Source organism: Crocuta crocuta, unplaced genomic scaffold (assembly GCF_008692635.1).
Source record: "Crocuta crocuta isolate KB4526 unplaced genomic scaffold, BGI_CrCroc_1.0 scaffold69-1, whole genome shotgun sequence".
NCBI lineage: Eukaryota > Metazoa > Chordata > Mammalia > Carnivora > Hyaenidae > Crocuta > Crocuta crocuta.
In genome coordinates, this window is record NW_027551577.1 from 1,812,791 (window position 1) to 1,836,982 (window position 24,192).

Below are 24,192 nucleotides of genomic sequence, written 5' to 3' on the forward strand. Positions count from 1 at the left end.
GGTGGGTGGGTGGGTGGATGGATGGATAGATGGATGGATGGTAGATGAATGGGTTGATGGGTAGATAGATGGATGTGAAGTTTGACAAATGATTGGATGGGAGGATGGGTGGATGGGTGGGAGGATGGGTGGATGTCTGAACAGTGGATAAGCTGAGGGCAGATATGAATGAATGCAAAGATATGCCATAAGGGGCATAGATAGGTTAAAGAACAGATGAGTGGGTGAGGATTTGATTATACAGATAGATGGGCAGGGGGAATGAATGTATTTATGACTGGGTTCCTAGAAGTATGGAAGGGGATATTTAAACTAGAAGTCAGCAAGGGCCACATAATAAATATTTTAGGCTTGGGGCGCCTGGGTGGCTTAGTCGGTTAAGCGTCCGACTTTCGCTTAGGTCATGATCTCGCAGTTCGTGGGTTCGAGCCCCGCGTCGGGCTCTGTGCTGACTGCCAGCTCAGAGCCTGGAGCCTATTTCGGAGTCTGTGTCTCCCTCTCTCTCTGACCCTCCCCTGCTCACGCTCTCTCTCTCTCTCCTAGGAATAAATAAAAATATTAAAAAAAAAATAAATAAATATTTTAGGCTTTGCAGGGGACATACAGTTCTGGCCATATATTCTTCTTTACCATTCTTCTCCAAATTATATATTTGACAAGAGTCTAGGGTCCAGAATATATGAAAAACTCATATCTTTTTTCTGAAGTATAGTTGATGCATCTTCATTGCATTTTTTCACAAACATTTATTTTTTTAATTAATATATTTATTTTGAGAGGAGAGAGAGAACATGAGTGGGGGAGGGTCAGAGAGAGAGGGGGGGAGAGAGAGAGAATCCTAAGCAGGCTCCTGATGTAGGGACTGAACTCCTGAACCATGAGATCATGACCTGAGCAGAAAGCATGAGCTGGACTTAACCAACTGAGCCACCCAGGTGCCCCTTTCGCCAACATTTAAAACACATAAAATCCATTCTTAGTTAATAGGCTACACAAAAACAGGATCTTGACCTTAGAACTCAAGTTCAGGTAACCAGAACTTATAGTAATCCCTGAGCTAGCTCTGTCTACCATTTGACAAGCACAGGGTTGAATCCCAAACACAGAAGGCCAGAAGATGCCCCCTGCACCACCCCCTCAACAACAGGATAATGGACGTCACTAGCTGGGGAGATTCAGAATGCACAGTCAGCCCTTCCCATCACTGTGCGGCCTTGGGAGTTCAATAGCATCAAATCTATAAGGAGGAATTCTGAGAGAGAACCTGCCAATCTCAGTAATCAGAGATGGATCCAGATGGGGGAGTGGTGGATGATGTCTCATGGTTTACAGGTCTCCTTGAGGCTCATGTACGCGGCTAGGACTGGTAGTCACATGGGGCTTTTCTGCCACTTCCACCCCCATAAGCACTGACATCATCAGTGTAGCTCTGGATCACAATTTCCTGCAACTAGCTTTTGGGTTGTGACTTTTGTGGGCTCGTTTTTTTTCTCTCCTCAGGATATTATTATGGATTACCAAAGGTTTCAGCATCTTTCCAACTGGCAGGAAGCAGTGCAAACACAGATGGAAGTTTCCCAGTTAAAACCCTCTTAACAAAGTCATAAAACAAAAAGCCCAGCCTCTCGGTCATGCTGCCAGCTCGGAAGCATGTGGAGGAGAAGAAAGCAGGAGAGTGATCTTCCTGCCCTTCCTGAAGAGCTGTTTGGTGTAAGAAGGTGGTACATCACATACCCGAGGACCTTGGGGTTTTAGAACACACACAAAGCTCTCATCCTGAAGGGCAGAAATGAGGGGCTGGGCGCACAGACTGGAGTCGTGCTCTGTCCTGCTTCCAGGGACCTGGGTGCCCCTGCTCACATGGCAAGGGGACACCAGGGTGATGTCACTGGCAGGGGCCTCAGCTGGATTCAGCAGGAGGCCTGGCTTGGTGCTGCATGCTCTCCTGCATTCAGAGTGGTCTTTGCTGCAAAGAACCCCAAAGGCAGTCGGAAATGCAGGATTAACAGCCAACAGTGCACTGGGAATACAGGGACCTGGGTGTTTGCCCTGGCTCAGTCACTCTCTCTGGGCTTCCATATCACCAGGGACAAAATGTCCAGGTGGACATTCCCAGTTCTGAAATTCTTGGATAGATATGATGTACTATACAAAACAGTATGGAATCAGATGCTAAACTACTAGGGGACTGGAAATGGCTTAGAGACCTTAGGGAGTAAGTGCCCTGATGTTTACTCACTTCCCATGTCTCTGCTGTACCTTCTTCCCTCAGCCCTCCTTATGACTCAGCCCAAAAGTCACCTCCTCAGGGAAGCCTGCCTAGATTCCCCCAGGTTGTCAGTTCCTCCCCTGTGCCCCAGATAATTATTCATTTACTGATCTGTCTCCTTCCCTGGCCAGATTGCTTCTGGGGAAGGGCCTGAAGGATCTGACTTTCTATTCACCAGCTCTTGTCGCACAGCAAGTATTCAAAAAACGTCTGTTGAACTGAACTGACTGCATAGGGAGACCTTCCAGGCAGTCTTGTGGGTTGTAAAGGGTGGCAGTGCCTGATACCCAGGGAGTCCCCAAGTCTGGCCTCCTGTCTTCTGAAAGTCCAGATGATTTCTTCACCACTGGCTCAAGTGTTATTGCCCCAGGGCTGGGACGACTGAGAAAGCCTCTCTACACCCAGCTGCTCTGTCATTGTGCAAGCATATCACCTTCTCCATATGGACGTAAACATATAGCACATGCATGCACTCATACACACACATGCACACACACCCCACATGCACCCACACACGTGCATGCACCCACACATGCATGCATACACATGCACACACACAAATGTACCCACACATGCACACACACATGCACCCACACATGGACGCACACACACAAATGCACATGCATGTACACACACGCACCCACACATGGATGCACACACACATGCACATGCATGCACCCACACATGTACACATGCATATGCATGCACCCACACATGGATGCATACACATGCATACACACACAAATACACATGCATGCACCCACAAATGCATACTCAACGTGCACACACAGCAATGACCCAGAACTACATCTGCCCTCCTTCTGTTGTCCTCAACAAGAGGGCTGAGGAAACTGCAAGCACCCTTCCAGAACCCTCAGCACATCCCCTGAACACCCCCCCTTCTGGGCAGAGAGGCATACTCATGGGAAGCGCAGTGCTATTCATCCCCTGAAGCACATGAATCAGGAGACAGACGTCCACGAAAAGCCTTGGTGAACATATGTCTGCTGCCAAGCCTCTGTTCATCAAAATCACTTCTGTCTCCTCAATGCATTTTTGCCTCTTATATATATCATAGCCTTGTAAAAGGGCAATTAGTTTTGGATAATTAAAATTATTAACTCACCAGATGTAAGTGCTGAAGCATCTCCACGTATCTGCAGAGGGAAAGAGGGTTGAGTTTGCATTAATTCCTATCTTGTTTAAGCTGGGGAGGGGTGATGTTCTGCTAACAAGCTCAAGGCCACAGGCAGCTGCTTGGGGACTCACGCTTTCTCTGAAGACAGCAATTCCTGTGCAATGACATGGGCTCTGGACTGTCCTTCCACCTGCAAGGAAGGAACAGAGAGATCAGGAGGGGCAACACCAATTCAGACAGGGTGAGGGAGACGCCAGCACTGGGTTTACAGAAGGACCTCCAGGCTGCTGGAGGCAGATTCCATGTACCTCTCAGACCATTCCTGGCACTTACTACCTGTGAGATCTTACTGTACCTCAGATTCCTCATCTGTAAATGCGGATATTGATAGCATCTAACTCAGGAGGCTGTTGAGCTAATGCCCAGCACACTGTCCAGCACACAGAAAGTGCCCAGCAAGTGGCCACTATCATGACTTTATGACCCTGGCCCAGTAACCTTGAACAACCTGTGGTTCTCTGTGTATAGAGAGCTCTCTTACTTCTTTCTTTTGCGTGTGCTGTCCCCTTCCCCTTCTCTGCCTGGCTAATTCCCAGCTATACTTTAAGAGTTAGCAATGGTATCTATGGCCTCCTCCAAGGAGCCTTGTTTTGAACCCCTTTATGAACCAGCTGGGTTAGGTACCCTTTCTGGGCATTCTCCTCTTAGGACACCCCTCCTAGAGGGCAGGAACCATAAATGTTCACTGTCACCCCTGCATGACCAGTACCTCACATACAGCAGGCTAGCTTTTGTTGACTGAAAGACAAATGAGTAAATGAATGGATGAATGAATGTTCATTCCACTTTGGAAGCACTAACCCTCCCAGCTGACCTCAGGAGATGAGCCATTTAACCCCTCTGAGGCCCAACTTCTGCACCTGTAAGATCTGGGAATAAGTGAGATTATGTCTATAAACAGGAAGGATGGGCGGGGGCTGAGGCAGATGACTGGGCCTTCTGCCACAAGCAGGCCCCTCCTCTGTGGCCCCAAACCTGCCAGACACCAGGCACAGCTGCTGGCTGGGATCCAGAAGAGCAAAGACACTATGGGGCAGCCTGACAGAACAGATGGTAGACACCAGGAACGTGCAGGCAAGGCTGAGGTCAAGGTGGCCCACAGTGGAGCAGAGGGCACTTAGATGGGACACCTGGCTTCTGGTTCCAGGTCTATCACTGCCTCCTGGGGCCTCTAAATGTGTGAATGTGTGGTAAGTGACCTCTAAATTCCCTTTTGTGCTAAACCTGTGTTACTAAACTCAAGGGGCCACTGGTCCAGTGAATGATCTACTCTAATGACTAGAAACTCACTACCTGTTAAGAGAGCAATTACATGGTATTATGGTTAAGAATACGTACTCTGGAACTAGGCAAGTTAAGCTCAAATCCTCCTTCTGCCTTTTGCTAGTCATGTATCCTCTCTACACCTCAATTTTCCTGTCTGTAAAATGGGCACAACAGGATAAGGGTGCCTAGCACCTGCATACTGTGAAGATTAAATGAGTGAATGTATATACGAGAGAGATATCTATCTCTATGTCTATGCAGATATATCTCACTTGGAACAGTGCCTGGTGCACAGTAAACACTACAGAAATAATGGCTATCATCATCTTTGTGGTTTTTGTTGTTGTGGCAGAAGCCAGGGACAGAACCAAGTGCTCAGGGATGGAATAAGAAAAACAATTTACAGGGTCAGGTAGGGGTGAGGCCTCAACTGCAAAATGAAAGCTGAACCACTCCTCTGAGAATAGCAGTTGAAGCAGTAAAAGCAAGTGCACTCTGGGATGAAGAAGCATCAAGTTCAAGTCCTGGCTCCAGCATTGTGTGACAGCTGGCAAACCATTTCCTCTGAGCCTCAGTTTTTTCATCTGAAATGCAGTGGAGAATAATCAATCCCATGCACTCCAAGACCGTGCACAGGTCTTTTTGATGAGGAATTCCTGACTCAAGGCCTTTGTATCTGCTGTCCTTTCTATGTCTGATGCTCTTCCCCAGGTCTTTTCATTCTTACTTTCTGACTTCTTCAGGTCAAAAGTCACATCCTCAGTGTGGCCAACCATGACCACCCGACCTAAAGACCACCCAAAGTTATTCTCTGCCACAGGGTTTCTCAGCCTCGGCACTACTGACATTTCAGGCCAGGCCGCTTTGGTTGCAAAGGCTGCCCTGTGTACTCTGGGCTCATTAACAGCATCCAGGGCTTCTACCACTGGCCGGCAACAGCAGCTGCCACCCCAAGTTGTGACAACCAAAAATGTCTCTAGACATTGTCCAATGTCTTCTAGGAGGCAAAATCTCACCCCTGGCTAGGTAAGAGCCACTTGTTATAACTTTTTATCTGGGTGTGTTCTTCTTTATAGCAGCCATATTACCTAATGTTTTCCTTGCACACAAGGTATGTTCAGTCAACATCTGAATCAATATATGAAATGAGATCCAGTGCCTAGAACACAGTAGGCATTCAATAAATGAGTTCCCTTCTCTAACTACTCCATCCTTAACAGTTTCTTGGCTGAGAAGCATAGTGTTTTTAGAAAATTCATTCTCTCCAAGGACACCTAACTAGGACAGGACTTGGGTCCACAGTCAGTCTCCCTCCTGTATCTCCTGCTGCCTCTTGGCACGCTGTCACAGTGTCCAGGGAGCGAGGCCTCACCTGGCCTCCCGCCCTTCCTACCGGCGCCGGACTGTGACTCACTGTCTGCCTCCTGCATCTGCAGGGCTAGCGTGGGGCTCTGTGGACAACAGCAGCTCAACCCTCCCAGGCAGGGGCTCCTGCAGACTCCTACATGTGAAAAGTCTTTGCAAACAAAACCCTCACACTGGAAAATATATTCTGCCAGGACAGGCCTTAACAGCTAAGGAACACTGTGGTCAAGCTTCCACCAAGAGAATTACTTTATAGACAAAGGACAGGGGTCAGAAGCTCTCAAGCTCAGGTTCTTCTCCTGTAAAATAAAGACAAGATGACCTCTCATCTTCCAGGGGCCTGTGATTCAATTTTCACTTGTTATCCAGCGTGATGCTGAGAGCCTATGCTCCCATGTCAGAATGCCTGGGTTCAAATCCCGGGCTCCATCCCTTCCAATATCTACCTCCCTGGACAAGTGATTCCTCTTCCATGAGCCCCAACTGTAAAACAGTGATGATAATAATATGCACTTAATAATAGGACCACTAGCACTTATTGAACATTTCACATGTGCTAAATACGGCTCTAAGCTTTTTACATGCATTCTCATTGAATCCTCTCAACAACCTGTGGGATAAGGAACCATTTTTATCACCTCCATTTTACAGATAAGGAAACTGAGGCACAAGTAAGTTCTAACCTTTGCCCTAAGTCACTGCTAGTAAGTGGCAAAGCCGCGATCCAAGATCAGGAAGTCTGGCTTCAACAACCAAGCACTTAACAGTGTGTCTGGCACACCGGAAGTACTCAGTAAATGGCATCTCTGCTCATTATAGACGGCAGGTTTTTCAAGCTGGGAAACACCTATCCTTCACCTGTACTATAAAGGTAGTAACAGGAGTCTAGCACTCCCGGGGGAGCCCAGGCTAGTTCTCTGAACTCAGCTCTCTTTGATTTCCAGCCCTCAGAGCAGTGTCTGCCATGGTACATAGGAAAGAGAACTATGCTGGAAGTCAGGATGCCTGGACCCACATCCCAGCCTGGCCACGGGGGGCTGTGTGACTCAGGGCAAGCCCCTCTTAGGTGACTCAGTGTCCTCATCTGGAAGGGTGAGATGATATGATGGATGGGAGTGGTCAGGCCCACCCCAGCTTTTAGAGTTGTTGTCATTACCATTGTTACAGTCTCGAAGCTGTCAGGGGCAGACTTCTGGTAGGGCTAGGGCACGGGCCGTTTTGCACGTCCTCCCCAGCCCCTCCTGCCAGACGGGCAGACTCTGGGTGGGACGTACAGGGCCATCCTGCCTTAGTGCCTCTGCCGATGATGGATGTGTCTTCACCAGCAGGACAAGAAGGGGGCCTGGCAGGCCATGTGCCCGAGGCTCTCCTCAGAAGCTGCTACTGGGCGTTGCCCAACTGGGCCATTAATATAGATGTTTGTTTAACCAGGAAATGAACTCTGAGGTTGACGGCAGTGTCCAGGGACAGACTTCTGGGAACAGGGTTCCTCCCAGGAATGTGGGGGCTGGGGGCGCCAGGGCCCGTGCTATCGCGTTTCTCAGGCTGTGGGTGTTATATCAGGCGGCCGCTGGCCCCTCTGCCCAAGGCCGAAGCAGCTTATCTTCCCTGTTCCCCAGGGCTGCCCAGCCCTGCACTTCCTCCCCGGGCCCCAAGCAAACTAGCCGGTCAGTGCAGCCCATTCTGAGACCAGGTTGGGAGGGCTAGTCCTCCATTAGGGACCCTCCTGTTTGCAGTCTCAGAAAGAGCTGGCAGTCCTAGTCCTCTGTCTCCATGCCTCAGTTTCTCCAGCTATGAAATGGGGATGGGGGGCTTAGCCTCCTTCTAGAAGAGAAGTTCCCCAAGTTGTGATCTGAGAACCTCTGGGGTTCTGTCTCCCTTTTCTGACCACTTATCTGTGAAGCTGGCCCAAACAACAGTCTGACAGACTGAGCACGAAGCAGCCAGGTCCAGCTGTCTTCTAGGGAGCCGGACATGGTGAGTATTTGCAAAAATGGAAAACGCATGCCACACTCCTCATTAAGTCTGAAAAGTTCCTCTTCATATGTCAACATGCAGTGAACCTATTAATATTTTTAAATGAATTAAAAGATGTTTAATTTTTTCTGTGTTATCTTTTCATGTGGTACATACTGACTGATAAAACTCATAGAAACAAAAACTCTTTGGGATCTTCAATCATTTTTAAGAGGAAAGAAGTGGGAGACCAAAAGGTTTTGAGAGCCACTGTTCTAGAGGTTGTTACAAAGCTCATATAGGCCTGTAGATGGAAAAGCTCCTCATTCTCAGTGAAGAACTACAGAGGAGGGAGGCACAGCTATTACTGTGCAGTAGTCAAAGTAATATTATTATTGTGAGAAGCAGGCCCGTGACCCCCAGCTTTATGCCCTGGCCCTCAGGATGGCCCCAAGTAGGCCCAGAGGCCACACAGTCCTTCTACTTTGCAGAAGAGGAAGAAACCACCCCCAAACTCCTGGTTTCTAACCATCTTCCCTGCTTGCAGGCCTCCTGGGCTCATACCTGCTCTGCCTTTTTAAAAAAATAAATAAATAAAAATAAATTTATTTATTTATTAAAAAATTTTTTTAAATGTTTGTTTCTTTTTGAGAGCGTGAGTGGGGAAGGGGCAGAGAGAGAGGGGGACAGAGGATCCAAAGCAGGTTCTGCACTGGCAATAGCAAGCCTGATATGGGGCTCCAACTCATGAACTATGAGATCATGACCTGAGCTGAAGTTGGAGGCTCAACCGACTGGGCCACCCAGGCACTCCATACTGGCTCTGCCTTTAAACAGCTGCCTCTTTCTTTCCAGTCTTTGCCAGTCCCTGGCCAAGCCCCATGTCCTGGGTCTTAACTCCAGGCTCAGTCCTCCCCATCTGTGTGACGACATTCCCCTCTCCACACCACAGCCCTCAGCCTCCCAGCTCCTTGACTTTCTTCTCAGACAACTTTTCCCCCCATTTACATCCACTTCACCAAGCCTGGGCTTTCTCCACACTCAAAACTGCCCCACCCCTGAAGTGAGCTTTCTGGTCGCTATCTTAGACCAGAATTCCTAGCGTCTCTCCACCCTCAACTGAAACTGTCTTTTAGCTGATTGGGATCTCTAGCCTTTTACCTATTCCCATCCATTCTAGGTCACGGTGGCCACCTCTGCTGTCACCTGCAGCCTCAAGTGGCTCTCGTGGTTCCCTAGCACTTGCAGAAAAACTTGTTATTCAGAATGATGCTGAAAGCATGGGCTCTGGGGTCACAAGACCTGGGTTCACATCCCAGGCTCCATCCTTTCATACACCTATGCGCTTGGACAAGTGATCTCTCTTCTCAGCCCCATCTGTGAAAGAGCAATGATAATAATAATATCTACTTATTAATAGAACAGCTAGCACTTATCGAATACTTAGTATGTGCTAAGTATGGCTGTAAGCTTTTTATGTGCATTCTCACTGAATCCTCCCCACAACCTATGAGCAAGGTACTATTATTATTACCTCCATTGTACAATTGTACAGAGAAGGAAATTGAGGCACAAATAAGTCCTAGCCTTTGCCTGTGACTCACTTGCTGGAGGTTATTCAGCAGAGTCAGAGTCAGGAATAAAAATCAGGTTTCCTGATCCCTCATTCGGGGCCTTCCAAGATAACATGCGGCTTGTATGAATGTATTACAGACTGTATCCAGAACCATAGAGTCCTTCCAAATCAACAGTTTTTTAAAGCATCTAGGCCAAACCCAGACTCACACCAGCCTGACTTCAGGAGCTAGAATAAGGCAGGTGTCAGCATGAACTGAAGGCAGCCACTCGGTGGTGGGGGAGCCAGAGGACCTCTGGTCTGACCTTTTCCCCACCCTCCTCCTGGCAGGGATTGCCTCTCTTTCAGCATCCCTCCTGTGGGACACCGCAATCTCTTGCATAACTGAGATGCTAAACCCACTGAATAAGAAGTCTCAATTCCCTCTCCCCCAGCCCCTGGCAAGCATCATTCTACTCTCTTCTGAGCCTGTATTAGTTCCTCATGTAAACGGAGCCATGTAGCATTTGTCATCTGGGACTGACTGACTTCACTTGGCACAATGCCCTCCAGGTTCATCTGCGCTGTACCATGTGACGGGATTTCCTTCCTTTTTAAGGCCACATAATATTCCACTGTATGAACAGGCCACACTTAGTTTATCCATTCATTCACCAGTGGACATTAAGAGGGTAGATTTCATGTCAAGTGTTCTCACCACAATAAAAAACAAAGCAAAACAAAACAAAGTGATATCTAAATGCCCCTGACAGCTCTCTTACCTTCTGGAGTCTGAAAAGAGTGGCCGAAACTGTGACTGGTAAGTTCTCATTGTTTGAAAAGGCCAGTAGATGGCTAATATGAGATTTGGTCTTCCTGTCCTTACCACCTCACTTCAGTTCAAGAAAGGACCAGCCATGACCTCAAGAAGCCAGTCAAAGGTTGGATTCCATGCTGTCTGTGCTTCCTTCTCCTTTCTACTTAACTATGTCCTACTCCTTTGTGAAGCACTAAGGCCTCACCTCCTCTTGGAAGCCTCCTTGATTGTCCTGACTCTTAAGACTTGGACACTGTTGAGAGTTTAGTGCACATAGCTGAAGATACCAGGGCTGCCCCACAACTTTTTATCTCACAGCCAGCCATTGTGTTTAAATCGTGAGATGTAACATTCACAAAAGAGCCTAAAACATAAACGTAAGCTTTAGAGACTATCATGTCAGTAGCTTTCTCATTCTGCCACTTGGCTGTGAGTATCTCATGGTCAGACACCCTGCTGACTTCTTTCCTGGCACCTCCGAGGGCTGAGGGCCCCGTGGGTGCTCCATACAGAATGGGTGGCCGATGTACACAGGCCAGAGCTTAACTTCAGTGAGCAGACATACTGCTGGGGGTCTGGTAAATGTGCAGATCCTGATGAGGTGAGTCTGGGGGGCGGGGTGGCCTGGGGTGCTGCAGGTCCACATATCTAACTCTGGGCAGCAGGGCTACAGACTAGGTATACAGAGAAGCTGCCTTGAAGCCAGGAAGAAGAAAGGGAGAGTGAGTGTGACGGCGGCCCCAATCCCATGCCGGGGCCAGAGAACATATGGACATAGCAGAGAGGAAAATCAGTCACAGAACAAGCTCTCTTAGGGCCAGGGCATCCTGTCCCATACCCAGCCTGCTGGCTCCTGACAGCCCCCAAGCCCTCCAGGACTCTCTCAACAAGGGGTGTAGGTCCTGGGGGTGTCCTGGCCACTTCCAAGCCTCTGAGCCCCTTTTCACTGAGAGTCTGTGTCCTTCACCCTCCTCCGCTCACACTGCCTCAAAAGATCTCTTGTGTTACTCTGGGAACTGTTGCACCCTCTGCATGGGGAGCTGGTGAGAAGCTGGGTTGGCTCCCAGATATGCCCCTCGCTGTGCAAAGTAAATTATACAGGACCAAACAAGTGTTTTCATTTTTTTAAGTTTTTAAAAGTTTATTTATTTTGAGAGAGAAAGAGAGGGAGAGAGCAAGAATGCATACTTAAGCGGGAAGAAGGGCAGAGAGAGGAGAGAGAATTCCAAGCACACTCCACACTCTCAGAGCCCAACGAGGGGCTCGAACTCACAAACCATGAGATCATGACCTCAGCCAAAATCAAGAGTTGGACACTCAACTGACTGAGCCACCCAGGTGCCCCAAGTGTTTTCATTTTATTAAACTATCATGCATTTAAATTTGTTTTCCTTACTTGACTGCAGAAACTGAGTCTAACGTATTATTTCTTAATTCGTTTTTTTGAGAACATTTACTGAGTACTCTTTCATGTCCCAGGCAGTAAGGACACAAATGTGAACGGGAGAGGTGTCGCCCTGCACTTCTGGAGCTATTCTTACAGAGCAAGGCTGTAAGACACGCAGGTAAGCAGAAAAAGAGAGACATAATCACAGCTTGAAATAAGTATGAGGAAGGGAGCAGACAGGAATGCTGCACTGGAGCACTTAAGGATGAGCAGAGGAGGCTTCTTTGAGGAGGTGACATTTAATTTGAAATCCTGAGCCAGCTGTGCAAAGAGTGGGAAGAGTGCTTCAGGGGGAGGAAACTGCAAGTGCAAAGGCCCTGAGGTGGGTATGAAGAACAGATGCAACTTGTTTCGGAATCCTTTATGATGCCTGGCCAAACGCCTTGGAGTTTGCTGAATTTAATTTAATCTGTGATTAACACATGGCAACAGAAGATGAAATGCCAGAAATTTCAAATCTTTCAACCCTGGTGCCAACAACCAGAATGGCAAACACAAGAGGAAAAGCTGGATGAGGGGATGGGAAGATGCTGGGTTCAATCTGGGATGTGCTAAGCTAGAGGTACAGTAGACCCTCCTTATCTCTGGGGGACATGTCTCAAGACTCCTAGTGGATGCCTGAAACCACAGATGGTGCTGAAACCCACATAGGCACATCTTGGGGATATGGTGAGTTTTTCCAGACCATCATAATAAAGCAAATATTGCAGTAAGCAAGTCAAATAAATTATCTGATTTCCTAGCCCATAAAAGTTATGTTTACATTACACTGTCTTCTATTAAGTGTGCAATAGCATTATACCTCAAAAACAATGTACATACTTAATTAAAAATACTTATTGTTGGGGTGCCTGGGTGGCTGAGTCAGTTAAGCCTCCGACTTCAGTTCAGGGCATGATCTCATGTTTTGTGTTTGAGCCCCGTGTTGGGACACAGAGCCTGTTGGATCCTGCTTCAGACTCTGTATCTCCCTCTCTCTCTTCTGCCCTTCCCTGGCTTGTGTTATCTCTCTCTCTCTCTCCCCCCAAAATAAATAAACATTAAAAAAAGGCTTTATTGCTACAAAATGCTGAGTTGCAATCACTGATCACAGATCACCATAACAGATATAATAATGATTGAAAAGTTTGAAACACTGTGAGAATGACCAAAATGTGACATACAGACATGAAGTGAGTAAATGCTGTTGGAAAATAGGTGTCAAAAGACTTGCTCCCGGCAGGGTTGCCACAAACCTTCAATCTGTAAAGAATGCAGTGTCTACAAAGTGCAACCCAGTGCACAGTGAAACAAGGAATGCCTGTATGTACTATGTTTTCTCCTAGACATACATACCTGTGATTAAGTTTAATTTACAAATTAGGCACAGTAAGGGATCAACAATAACCAGTAATAAAACAGGACGATTACAAAAATATATTGCAAAAAAAGCTATGTGAATGTGGTCTTTCTCTCAAAATATCTTATAGTTCTGTACTCACCCTGGTTCCTGTGATGATATGAGATGATAAAACACACATGTGATGACATGAAGTGAAATAAATGATGTTGACATTGTGACGTGTTAGGCTACTACTGACCTTCTGAATATATATCAGAAGGAGGATCACTTGTTTCTAGATCAGAGTTGACCCCAGGTAACTGAAACTACAGAAAGCAAAGCCATGAATAAGGGAGGATGGCAGTATCTGAGGGGCTTTCACAAAGGTCCCCAAAGGTTAGCTGGAGTGTGGGGCCACAGAAAGAGGTCAGACCAGGTCAGCTCTGGGAACACCACCTGAGTAGGGCTGGCTGTTGGCCTGGGATGGGCAGAGCACAGATGAGAGATGGGGATGGAGGAGCTCGGGCCTTGGGAAAGAATGTCTCGAGTGGAGGGAGTTGCAGAAGTAGGGAGAGAACTGAGACAGAAGGGAGCCAGTGAAAACCAAGGGAAGAGGGAGCTCCGAAGGCAAGAGACCACCAGAGCTGAGGCTCGGGGTCTGGGTGGACAGCGTGGAGGTCCTGGCTCATGGAGGGTGGGGAGGGCTGTGCAGGATGAAGACAACAGTAAGGGAGGTGAGGGGTGGGGAGGACTCACAGGTCTGTGGGCAGAGGGAAATCCTCACGCATCTCTGCAGCCCACCTCTCCCTCCTATGCTCCCATTGACTAAACTAGCCTTCTCGCCCTCAAGGCTCAGTCCTACTTCTCTGCCTCTGCCCTGCTGTCTCCCACTCAGAACGATCCATCCCTAGGCCCTCCCACTTCTTGCTGGCTCACTCTATTCAGCTCCCTGGTTTCTTCCTCATTGTAAAGACCTCTAAGAAACCAGAACCCTCTTGTGCTGCTGGTGGGAATGTAAAATGGGACAGCACAATAGAAAATGGGATGGCAATTCCTCAAAAAATTGAAAACAGAATTCTTATATGATCTAATAACTCTACTTCTGGGGACATACACAAAAGAACTGGAAGCAGTATCTCAAAGAGACATCTGTACATCATGTTCATAGCAGTGTTATTCTCAATAGTCCAGAAGTGGAAGTAACCCAAACACCCACTGATGGATACTGACAAAGTGTGACATGAACATACGAGTGGAATATTATTCAGCCTTTAAAAAGGAAGGCTACTGGGGCGCTTGGGTGGCTCAGCTGGTTAGGCATCCAACTTCAGCTCAGGTCATGATCTCACAGCTCGTGGGTTGGAGCCCGGCGTCGGGCTTTATGCTGACGGCTCAGAGCCTGGAGCCTGTTTCAGATTCTGTGTCTCCCTCTCTCTCTGACCCTCCCCTACTCATGCTGTCTCTCTCTCTCAGAAATAAATAAAAAAACATTTAAACAAAAAAAAAAAAAAAAAGGAAGGCTACAACATGGGCATACCTTGAGGACACTGTGCTCAGTGAAATAAACTAGTCACAAAAGGACAAATACCATATGATCCCACTTACATGAGGTCCCCAGAGCAGTCAAAATCAGAGAAGCAAAGAGTAGCATGGTGGGTGCCAGGGGCTGGGGAGTTAGCGTTTAATGGGGACAAAGTTCCAGTTTGGGGAGATAAAGAGTTCTGTGGATTGATGGTGGGGATGATTGTACAATAGTGTGAATGTACTTAATGTCACTGAACTGTACACTTAAAATGGTTAAGATGGTGACTTTTATATTATACGTATTTTAACACAATTTTTTTAACTGGAAAAAAGGCCTTCTCTAGCGTCACTGCCTAAATTTCCCCCTTACCCCGCCCTTGGCACCCAGCTCCCACCAGCAAGGTTTGCTCTGTTCGTTTGGTGTCACAGCACTTTCACTGCCTAAACCCACTGTAGGGGCCTTCTGGTTGCTCATCTCCTTCCCTAGGGTAGAAGCTCCACCAGGCCAGGGAGGCACCGGGTCTATCTTGTGGCTGCTGCATCTCCAGCCATTGGAAGGATGCCTGGCACAGAGCAGGTGCTCTGCTGAAGAGGAGGGCCAGGGAGAAACGGAGTGAGGATGCAGGGAGAAGAGATGCAGATGGGAAAGAGTTCCTGTTTGCCAGGGGACAAGCTGATTTGTGGGACGGAGAGCAGGTTGCAGCCTGAGGAAGCTGCTGCAGGTTTAGGAGGGCCTCCTGGGGACGAGGAGCAGTGAGCACAGGCCATGGAGCCAAGGTGGGGGGCTGCACCATGGGCTGAGAACACTTGCACGGAGAAAGCATGTGGTCGATTTAAACCCAAGTCAGGGACAGGCCCAGTGGAAATAACCAGGGTTCAAGCAGATGGTCAGGTAGAGGAGGTGGCAGGTGTGAGGCTTGGGGGCAGGAAGCCAGCAAGGAGGCCCAGGCCAGGCCGCCGGGACCGTGGGTACAGCGAAGGAGGAGATGACCTGCATGGGCAGGGCCAGGGAGGATGTCACAGCCGGGCAGCCCTTTTCCAGAGCACAGGGCAAACTTCTGCCTGGGCTCGGGGGTAGACCTGTCTGGGAACCATGGGGACAACAGGACTCAGGCAGAGGAGGAGGAGGAGGTGGAGGGAGGAGGTGGCTCCAAGAGGCCATCAACTCCTGTGTTCACCTCTGGAGGCTGGTATTTAGCTTGAAAAGTCTCGGTTAGTCTGAAAATCAGGCTCTCTGTCGGGGAAGAGTGACATGCCAGGCAGCCTTTGTCTCCTTTCACAGCCAGATCTATTTTTATGTCCTTCTTGCTTTCCCTTTTCTGCCCCCTCTTCGACCCACACCCCTTGAATGTCTGTGAGTGGGAGAGAGGGAGAAGTCAGATAGGCAGGTGGACAGCTGGGCTCAGCCTCCAGTCCTGCTCCAGAAGGCTCTCCACTCCTGATGTGGCCACCTCAAAACACCTGGAAGAGTGGAGCTCACCACCTTTCATTTATTTTTACATAATCCATAGCAAACATGCCTTCTGAGGCCTGGGGAAGCAATTCCACTATCACTCACACCTTCCCTAGGTCTACTGCTCCGAGGTGGCTGGAGATGGGAAATCTGGCTCTTGCCCCCTTTGATGTGATGGAGGCACAGAGGGAGCACCTTTGCCTTTTGGGGAAGTAGAATTTTCAGAGACGGTGGAAGACAAAAAGATGATGAGCAAATTCTCCCTTTCCCTGCCTCCCACCCCCCAAACCCAGGAAAGACTGCACCCTCTGGAAATCTCCCTTCACATCTGCACTGACGCCCAGCAATTTTGGAACTCTTCTCCACTGAGGGCTGGGGGGAGGGAGTGCACTGTACTCCCCCCCACCCCCGGGGGTCACTGTGGCTGCAGGTACAGAGACTGAAATGCCCCTCTCTGACCCCATCTCTTTCTGGGATCTACACTAGAGAAGAGCATGTACAGGAGGAGTGTGAACCAGTGCACTGTGATGCTGTGGACACAGCGTAACAATTAGAAACACTACACGCGTCCCTCAGCAGGAGGATGGCAAAATAAAGGATAGCATATCCATAAACTGGATACCATGCAGCAGCTAAAAAANTAAAAAAAAAAAAAAAAAAGGATGCTGTAGCAGTGTGTGAAAATCTTGTAACACATGAGTGAGTGAACCAACCAGCGTAGGTCAGGTTTCTTATAGTTTGATGTAGCTCAACCTAGCAAAACAACTCCACAAACAGTACCATCCATGTTCTACTCATAACGAACGACATACGTAGGAGAATGCAAGGGAAAAATTCTGGAAAGATACACACCAAACTGTACACACAGCTGGGACAGTGGTAACACAGCTGGAGGAGGAGATGCAGGTATTCCCAGAGGAATGTTTAACAGACAGCTGGGTGGCTGGGGGGGGGGAACCAGCACTAGGTGGGGAACCCTGAGGTACAGACAGTTGCACAGGGGGTGCCCTACTGCCCTGTCAGCCCTTCAACTCTTCCTGGCCTGGTACCCAGACCCGAATCCCAGTGTCAGAGTGGGGACCAAATCCCAAATAGCAACTATGTTTCTGCTTCTGGGTTCCACAACCCTAGGGATGCTCAGAAAAGCCACAATCACCTATAAATGGCACCACTGGGGCACCTGGGTGGCTCAGTTATTAGGCATCTGACTTTAGCTCAGGTCATGATCTCATCATTCGTGAGTTCCAGTCCCACATCAGGTGAGCTCAAGACCCGCTTCAGGTGAGCCTCGCTTCTCTCTCTCATTCTCTCACTGACACCCTCACCCCTTCTGGGATTCTCTCTCTACCCCTCACTCACATGGGCCCTCTCTCTTTCTCTCTCTCTCTCATAGATAGATAGATAGATAGATAGATAGATAGATAGATAGATAGATAGATAGATAGCTCCACTAACTCAAAGCTCCCCTCCCTTGTCCTCAAGGAGCCAACAGCTCCTTCTGGGGAGAGGGCAAGAAGCGGAGAGGTAAGAGAAGGCTTCCAGGGCTGTAGGGGAGAAACAAACACTGGACTTGGAACCAGCCAGACCTGGTTTTAAGTCCAACCCCTTCAATCACTGGCAGAGTAGCCTTGGGCAAGTTACTTAATCTTTGTGTCCTCTGCTACACAGCAGGGGTGATGCACTGACCCTGAATTTGTAGTAAGGAGTGTAATAAGCCTGGACAGCAGCAGACAGTGCACTCTACCCAGAGAGGGGGAGGAAGGGTCAGAAGCCAAAGCAGTCAGGACTGAGGAAGAGCCAGGTGGGAAAACCCCTTCGGCATTCCCACAGCCCGGGGGAGGTAACGTTATGAACACCCTGAGCAGACAGATATATGAATTATTAGAAGAAATCAATGATATGAAAACAAAACGGAGTCATGACCATTTATACAAAGCTTGGTAAGTGCCAGGTACTGCAGAGCACTTCCCCAGGAGCATCTTTAATCAACGTGATACACCTACCCTGGCTGGGGAAGGAGGGGAGACAAAGCTAGGGACACACACACGGGGCAAGGTGCCTGAGGGAGGCTGTCAGGTAGGAGGTGCTGCTCGTCAGGCCCCCCAGCTACCCCTCTGCAGACAATCAGGGCCCAAGAGGTGGAGTGGGGGAAATGTCAAGCTGGTCTCAACCTTCCTAGCCTGTCTCCCTGCAGCTGGGTGTCTCTCAGTCTGAATTCCTGGTCCCCAGCACCTATGGTGTTTCCTGGATGGCACAGGATAACAGCCGTGTGACCCTGGACAAGGTCTTCACTTTTCTGTTTCTGAAATATAAAACATGGGAAGCAAACCCTAGCTCCAAGAAGCAGTGTGTAGAAGGAATGAAACCCTGCCAGTGAATGGAAGTGGAGCACAGGATCCCAGCACCCTGTTGTGAGCATTTATAACTACTACCAGTCACCAAGGCCCAATGCCCACGAAGAGGTCTGGGCCTTTGCTCTGACTTGGTTCTCGTCCCCAGCAGGGCCCACCTCACCGTCTGTGTCCAGGCAAGCCAGAGCCCTTCTCTAGCCCCACCCCTCAAAGCACCACTGCAGGGGAACCAGCTTTCATTCCCAAACTGTCTTCAGTTAAGGAAACTTACACACTTCCCTTAACTCATCCTCAAGACTCTTACTTCACAGATGAGGAAACTGAGGCACAGAGGCCTGAGGTCATTAGAATCCAAGTCTGTCTTGATTCAAATCATGCAGGTCTATTTCACTTCATTCACAAGGGCTCTTGGAATCCCCAAACTTCCTCAGACCCAAGAAGCCAGCAGGAACTATCCCCTGGCATCACCCATGCAGGGCCCCGTGTCTGCCACCTGCCTTAAAGCTGTAGCCCCAGCTGTGCAGCAACTGTCTCTGTATCCAACTTGGGACCAACTATTTGCAAACAGCTCCCTCCTCACCAAGAGGGGGTGCAGTAGATCCTTTACCACCCCTTTCTAGGCCTTCGCATCTCTGACCCCCCACAACCTCGGGGTCCTACCTTATGGGTGAGGCTGGGGTCTCTTGGAGTACCGTCCTCCTCCTCCGAGCTTCCCTGCTCTTCATCCGATGACAGGTCCTCTTTGGGGGCTGCCGCCGAGATGGGACAGACCTTATAGGGCTCTGTGTAGGCGCTGGGGTGAGAGCACAGGAGATAGAGGGTTAGAGCTCCCTGTCCAGCAAAGGCAAGTGAACACACCAGGGGCCCTATAAATGCCACAAGCCATTAACAAGTGCTCTGGGTGCAAAGCTCCATGCCTGCCCTCCATGGGGACCCAGAACTGAATAAGACGCAGGCACAACCTCCCTACCTATTCCCACTCCAGCCATCCTAGCCTCCTTGGAGTTCCCTGAGTATGCCACATTTATTTGCTGCCTAATTGCCTTTACACATGATGTCTAAGTTAGACTTGTCTCTCTGTTAGATATGAGGCAGGCTGTGATGCTGAAGGAGGGTACAAATTATTACTGTGATGTCAAAAGATGTTAATCTGATTGGTCCGACAGTCTGGACAGGCCTGGTCAGGCAGCAGGGTCCATTCCCAAGGTAGCCATGTCCTCTGGGCCTGAATAAGGGATGCAATGATGCAATACAGTTTGGGATGTGCATTGTGGACTCTGGTTCCTGTGTTGCCATCAGCTAGATCATGGATAAGACACAAGTCAGTTTCCACCTAGAGGAAACTTCTGATTTCATTTTCTTGGTTGATGCTATGAGGATCCATGCTTAGAAAGCTTACACGGGTGAGATTAACAATCTCATATGTATGTAACTATGACTATTACATAGGCGTTGCCATTGATTAAATACATTTATTCAATCAATGTTTTTGATTGCTTTATGCCAGGCACAGAGCTAGCTAGGCAGTGGGTAAAACAGTGGTGAATAAAGCAGATATGTTCTCTGTCTCAAAAAGGGAATAATGAATAGACAATCATAAGGAAGGAAGGAAGAAGGGGGTTCTATCTTCCTAAGGGGGAAGAAGGGGGTTCTATCATAGAGAGTAACATGTGATACGTCAGAGAGGGCTGCTCTGAGGCTCCAAGTAAAAGAAGGGAGCTCTGTGATACCACAGGGAAGTTTCCTGGAGAAGCAGCATGTGTAAAGGCACTGAGGCAGCAAAGAGCTTGGCCTGTCACAAACCAACCTGGAGTAGAAGAACCCTCCTTTCTCTGACTTCGAAACTATCTCCACAGAGGAGGCTCTAACCCCATTACAACCACCTCCTTGCTCTGCTCCCTGCTCCGGGCCTCCCTCTCCACACAGCAGAGTGATTGCTCTACAACAGTTGGGCCATGTCCCTCTCCTACTTGAAAACTTTCAATGGCTCTTTCCTGCCATTGGCAATGAAGTCCCAAACACCTTCTCAAAAATTCTATCCTCATACTCAAAATCCAGGTATTTAGTCTTGTTAAATTCTTATCAAATCTTTATTTCTGCCCTCTGGAAATGCCACAATGAGGTGCTGTAATGATGGATGGATGGATGGATGGATGGATGGATGGATGGATGGATGGATGGATGGAAGCACCGGACAGACTGGAAGAGAGGAGGAGCACCCTCTTGCTGGAGTGGCTAGGCCAAGGTTAACCCATGCTTCATGTGGGCAGGGATGCTGTTCTTACCTCTGGTCCAGGTGGGGAGAAGCATGGCCAGGGTAGGGGACACCAGGCCAAGAGAAACTGAGCAGTGGCTACAGCAGAACCAGGGCCCACCTTGGAGCTCTTTCTCAACTACTGCAGGAGCCATAACCAGGGATGCCTGGAGCCCAAGCAACAAGGGGCTATGTCAAGAGCAAGACAGGCATCCCCCGGTCCACACTGGAGCCATGAAGCCAGACACACCAGGGACAATGCAGCCTGTTCCTGCCTGGGCTTCTGCTGATATAATGTGTGTGTCGCAGTGTCTGGAGCTGTGTACCATGTACAGAGGCACAAATTGAGTCCTGACTGGGGCTGAGCCACAACTTACTCTACTGTCCAACTGGCTACCCTTCTGGTCAGACCTCTTTCTTCTTTTCTCACAATTGACTTTGCTGTCCTCTTCTTTCAAACTAAGAGAGCAAACAATGGATTTTGCTACAAGCCCTAGACCACCGAAGTATAAAAAGGCACATGAGCACCTCTCCTAGAGCCACCCTACTCCTCTTTCACTGCCCCTTCCCATACCACCAAGGGCCACCAGGAGTCAGAGAAACACCACACTTGCTTTAGTGACCTTAGAACCTCCTTCTGGAAAGTGATTGCATGAGCCAGTCTCCTAGAGCCCTGGCTCCCTCCCTCCCCACTTCCACAGCCTCCTGTATCAATTTGCACCCTCAGACAGAGGATGGCCACATTAGGCCCCAGCAGGAGCCCATTATGCTCTGTGGAGGATAACCTGTAGTGGTGAGGGATGGAGCAGTTAACCAGTGAACTGTGCCCCTGAACCATACTTCCTCATGCACTGTGGAGGAGGAAAGGATTCTCAGCCAACCCTTCCAGACATGAAGGGTGTCGCCATCATCCCTGGCAGCAAGCTGGAAATCTCAGCATCTCCTCACATAGCCAGCCACTATTTGAACACCACACCTCTCCTGGCATTTGCCTTCATGTCTTCCCCAACTCCACTGGCATCTTTGTCATAGCTCTGTGGACCAAGCATTTCTTGCCTGGATATCTGTGACCACTGCTTTCCTATCCTCTCCCATTCCACCCTGGCTGGACTCCAATCTTCCCTACCCAGCAGCCAGAGGGACCTCCTCAAATCCCAATCTGATCATGTCACCCTCTCACTTGAATTGTTCAGTCTGTTGGGCAAGGCTCTGCTCAATTTGGGATGTAAAAAAGCGGGTGTCCTTGGGGCTTCATGCTGCCATGAAGTATCCCCAAAACTAGATGCTACCTCAGGCCAAGCAGAGGGTTGGATTCCACAGAACAGAGCCATGAGTGATGCCGGGGAGACAGCCATGGGAGTCAAACTCCCAGAGAGGGGGAGACACTGGCTCAAGGTCACATGGCAAATCTAGGCTAGTACACATTGCCTCCGAGGATGCCTCTCCCTACTCTTGATCCCATTATAGAGATGTGCCAACAGAAGCCTAGTTGAATTCCCCAGTGCACTCATGTATAGAGCTGGGCTCAGGTTATGAGGGTGAAAGGGGGCTTTGTTTTTGTTGTCTGTGTTATTATTTTATCTTCTAGTTGAGAGGTGGTAGAATGCAGAGATTAGAACTCACACTCTTGAGTCAGATTGCCTGTGTTCAAATTCCATCTTGGTCCCATACTGACTGTTATTTAGCTTCACCAAGCCTCAGGGGTGCCTAATTCACTGAGCTGCTGGGAGGATTCAATGAGTTACATAATGTAAAACAATTAGAACCATGTCCAACACATCATAACTCATACTGCATACAGTTATGCTACTATTTATGAACCAGTATCTTTAATCAACTCATTTTTAACATTTGCTAACACTCTGACCTCATCTCAAGTGATAACACCCATGAAGTCACAGAGTGTATTCCTCTAACCTTTTCTTTTCTTCTTCTTCTTTTTTTTAAATGTTTATTTATTTGGGAGGGGTAGAGGGGCACGAGAGAGAGGGAGACACAGAATCCGAAGCAGACTCCAGGCTCTGAGCTGTCAGCATAGAGCCTGACATCGGGCTGGAACTCATGAACTGTGAGATCATGAACTGAGCCAAAGTTGAATGCTTAACTCACTAAGCCACCCAGGTATTACTTCTCTAACATTTTCTTATTTTGTTTTTTAAGAGAGAGAGCACGCATGTGCACACAGGGGTAGGGGCGAAGGGAGAGAGAATCCCAGCAGGCTCCAAGCCCAGGGTGGAGCCTGACACAGGGGTTCGATCCCATGACCTGATCTGTGCTGAAATGGACTAAAATCAAGAGTTGGATGCTCAGCTGACTGAGCCACCCAGGAGACCCTCCTCTAACTTTAAAATAAAACATAGAATTATTAATCTATAATAGTTTGATTAACATGGTGTTGCTCACCATCAGAGACCCCACAGACCTCACACTGATAAACACAGTTACCTTTGACCTACCAACCATCTATCTGCAACCAACCTTAAGCTTTGGCCAGAAAGGTGGCCCATGATATTTTATTCTACTTCTTCTTCTGACTTCTGTTTTCAAGAAAGATCTAGAACAGAAGTCAGACACAAAGGTTTGGGTGCTATAATTATATTTCTGCTTGTTTATGTCACGGTCTTATTTACAGATTGTGAGTGCAACGAATGGAGATGAACTGCCATTAAAAATATACTTTCACAATGTAAAAGAGCAAGTATAATCTAGTGCCTTTGCAGATTCAATTGAAGTTGTAGTGACAGACCTGATCTTGGACATTCTAAGACCACAGGTGTCAACACAACTGCCCCTACAGACCCTTCATATTTGCTACCAGGCTAATCTTCAAATACAGGGAAGAAAACCGCTCTGAGAAATGTTTCAACAACTTACACCCAAATGCTCCCCCGGGCTCTAGCAGGACTTGTGCCCTGTGTGAGTAACCACTTCTTTCCTTGGGGAAACAGACTGGGAACCCTGACACATCCCTTTTATTTCCCAAGTCTATCAACATAAACCTCTGAGATGAGTCCTTTGCATAGAAGGGAAGGCTGCAAGGCTCTGTATTTTTAGTTGCATGGTTCCTGTCTGTTTGGTTTTTCAGTCATTCAAAAAAAAATCTATTAAGAATCCTCTGTTTTTCAGACTCTGAACTGTAGGTACTGGTAGTACAGTGGTGAACAAACAGACATTGCCTTTGTTCTATGGAAAATGTCCACTGTAACTGAAATGTCTCCAGGTAGCTTATTTGACTATAACAATATATTACATATGAGAAAGCATTCTANCATCTATCCATCTATCTAACCACCTATCCACTTAGCCATCCATCCCATCCATCTGGCCATCCTTCCATCCAGCTATCCAATAATCCCTCACTCACTTATTCAACATATAGCCACTAGCATTTACTTCAAGGAGCTAACACAGGGAGG

General features: G+C 48.3%; 1 protein-coding gene across 3 annotated transcripts in view; it reads right to left on the bottom strand.

The window, feature by feature from the left end:
- FGD5 (FYVE, RhoGEF and PH domain containing 5) overlaps window positions 1–24,192 on the bottom strand; it is a 121,461-nt gene that overhangs the window by 50,057 nt on the left and 47,212 nt on the right. For all 3 annotated transcript variants that reach the window (XM_077751585.1, XM_077751584.1, XM_077751586.1), the window contains exons 3-5: window positions 19,183–19,315; window positions 3,539–3,597; window positions 3,396–3,426 (exon numbers count right to left, since the gene is read on the bottom strand). In XM_077751585.1, the coding sequence (XP_077607711.1) occupies window positions 3,396–3,426; window positions 3,539–3,597; window positions 19,183–19,315 (223 nt within the window). The remainder of the gene's footprint in view (window positions 1–3,395; window positions 3,427–3,538; window positions 3,598–19,182; window positions 19,316–24,192) is intronic.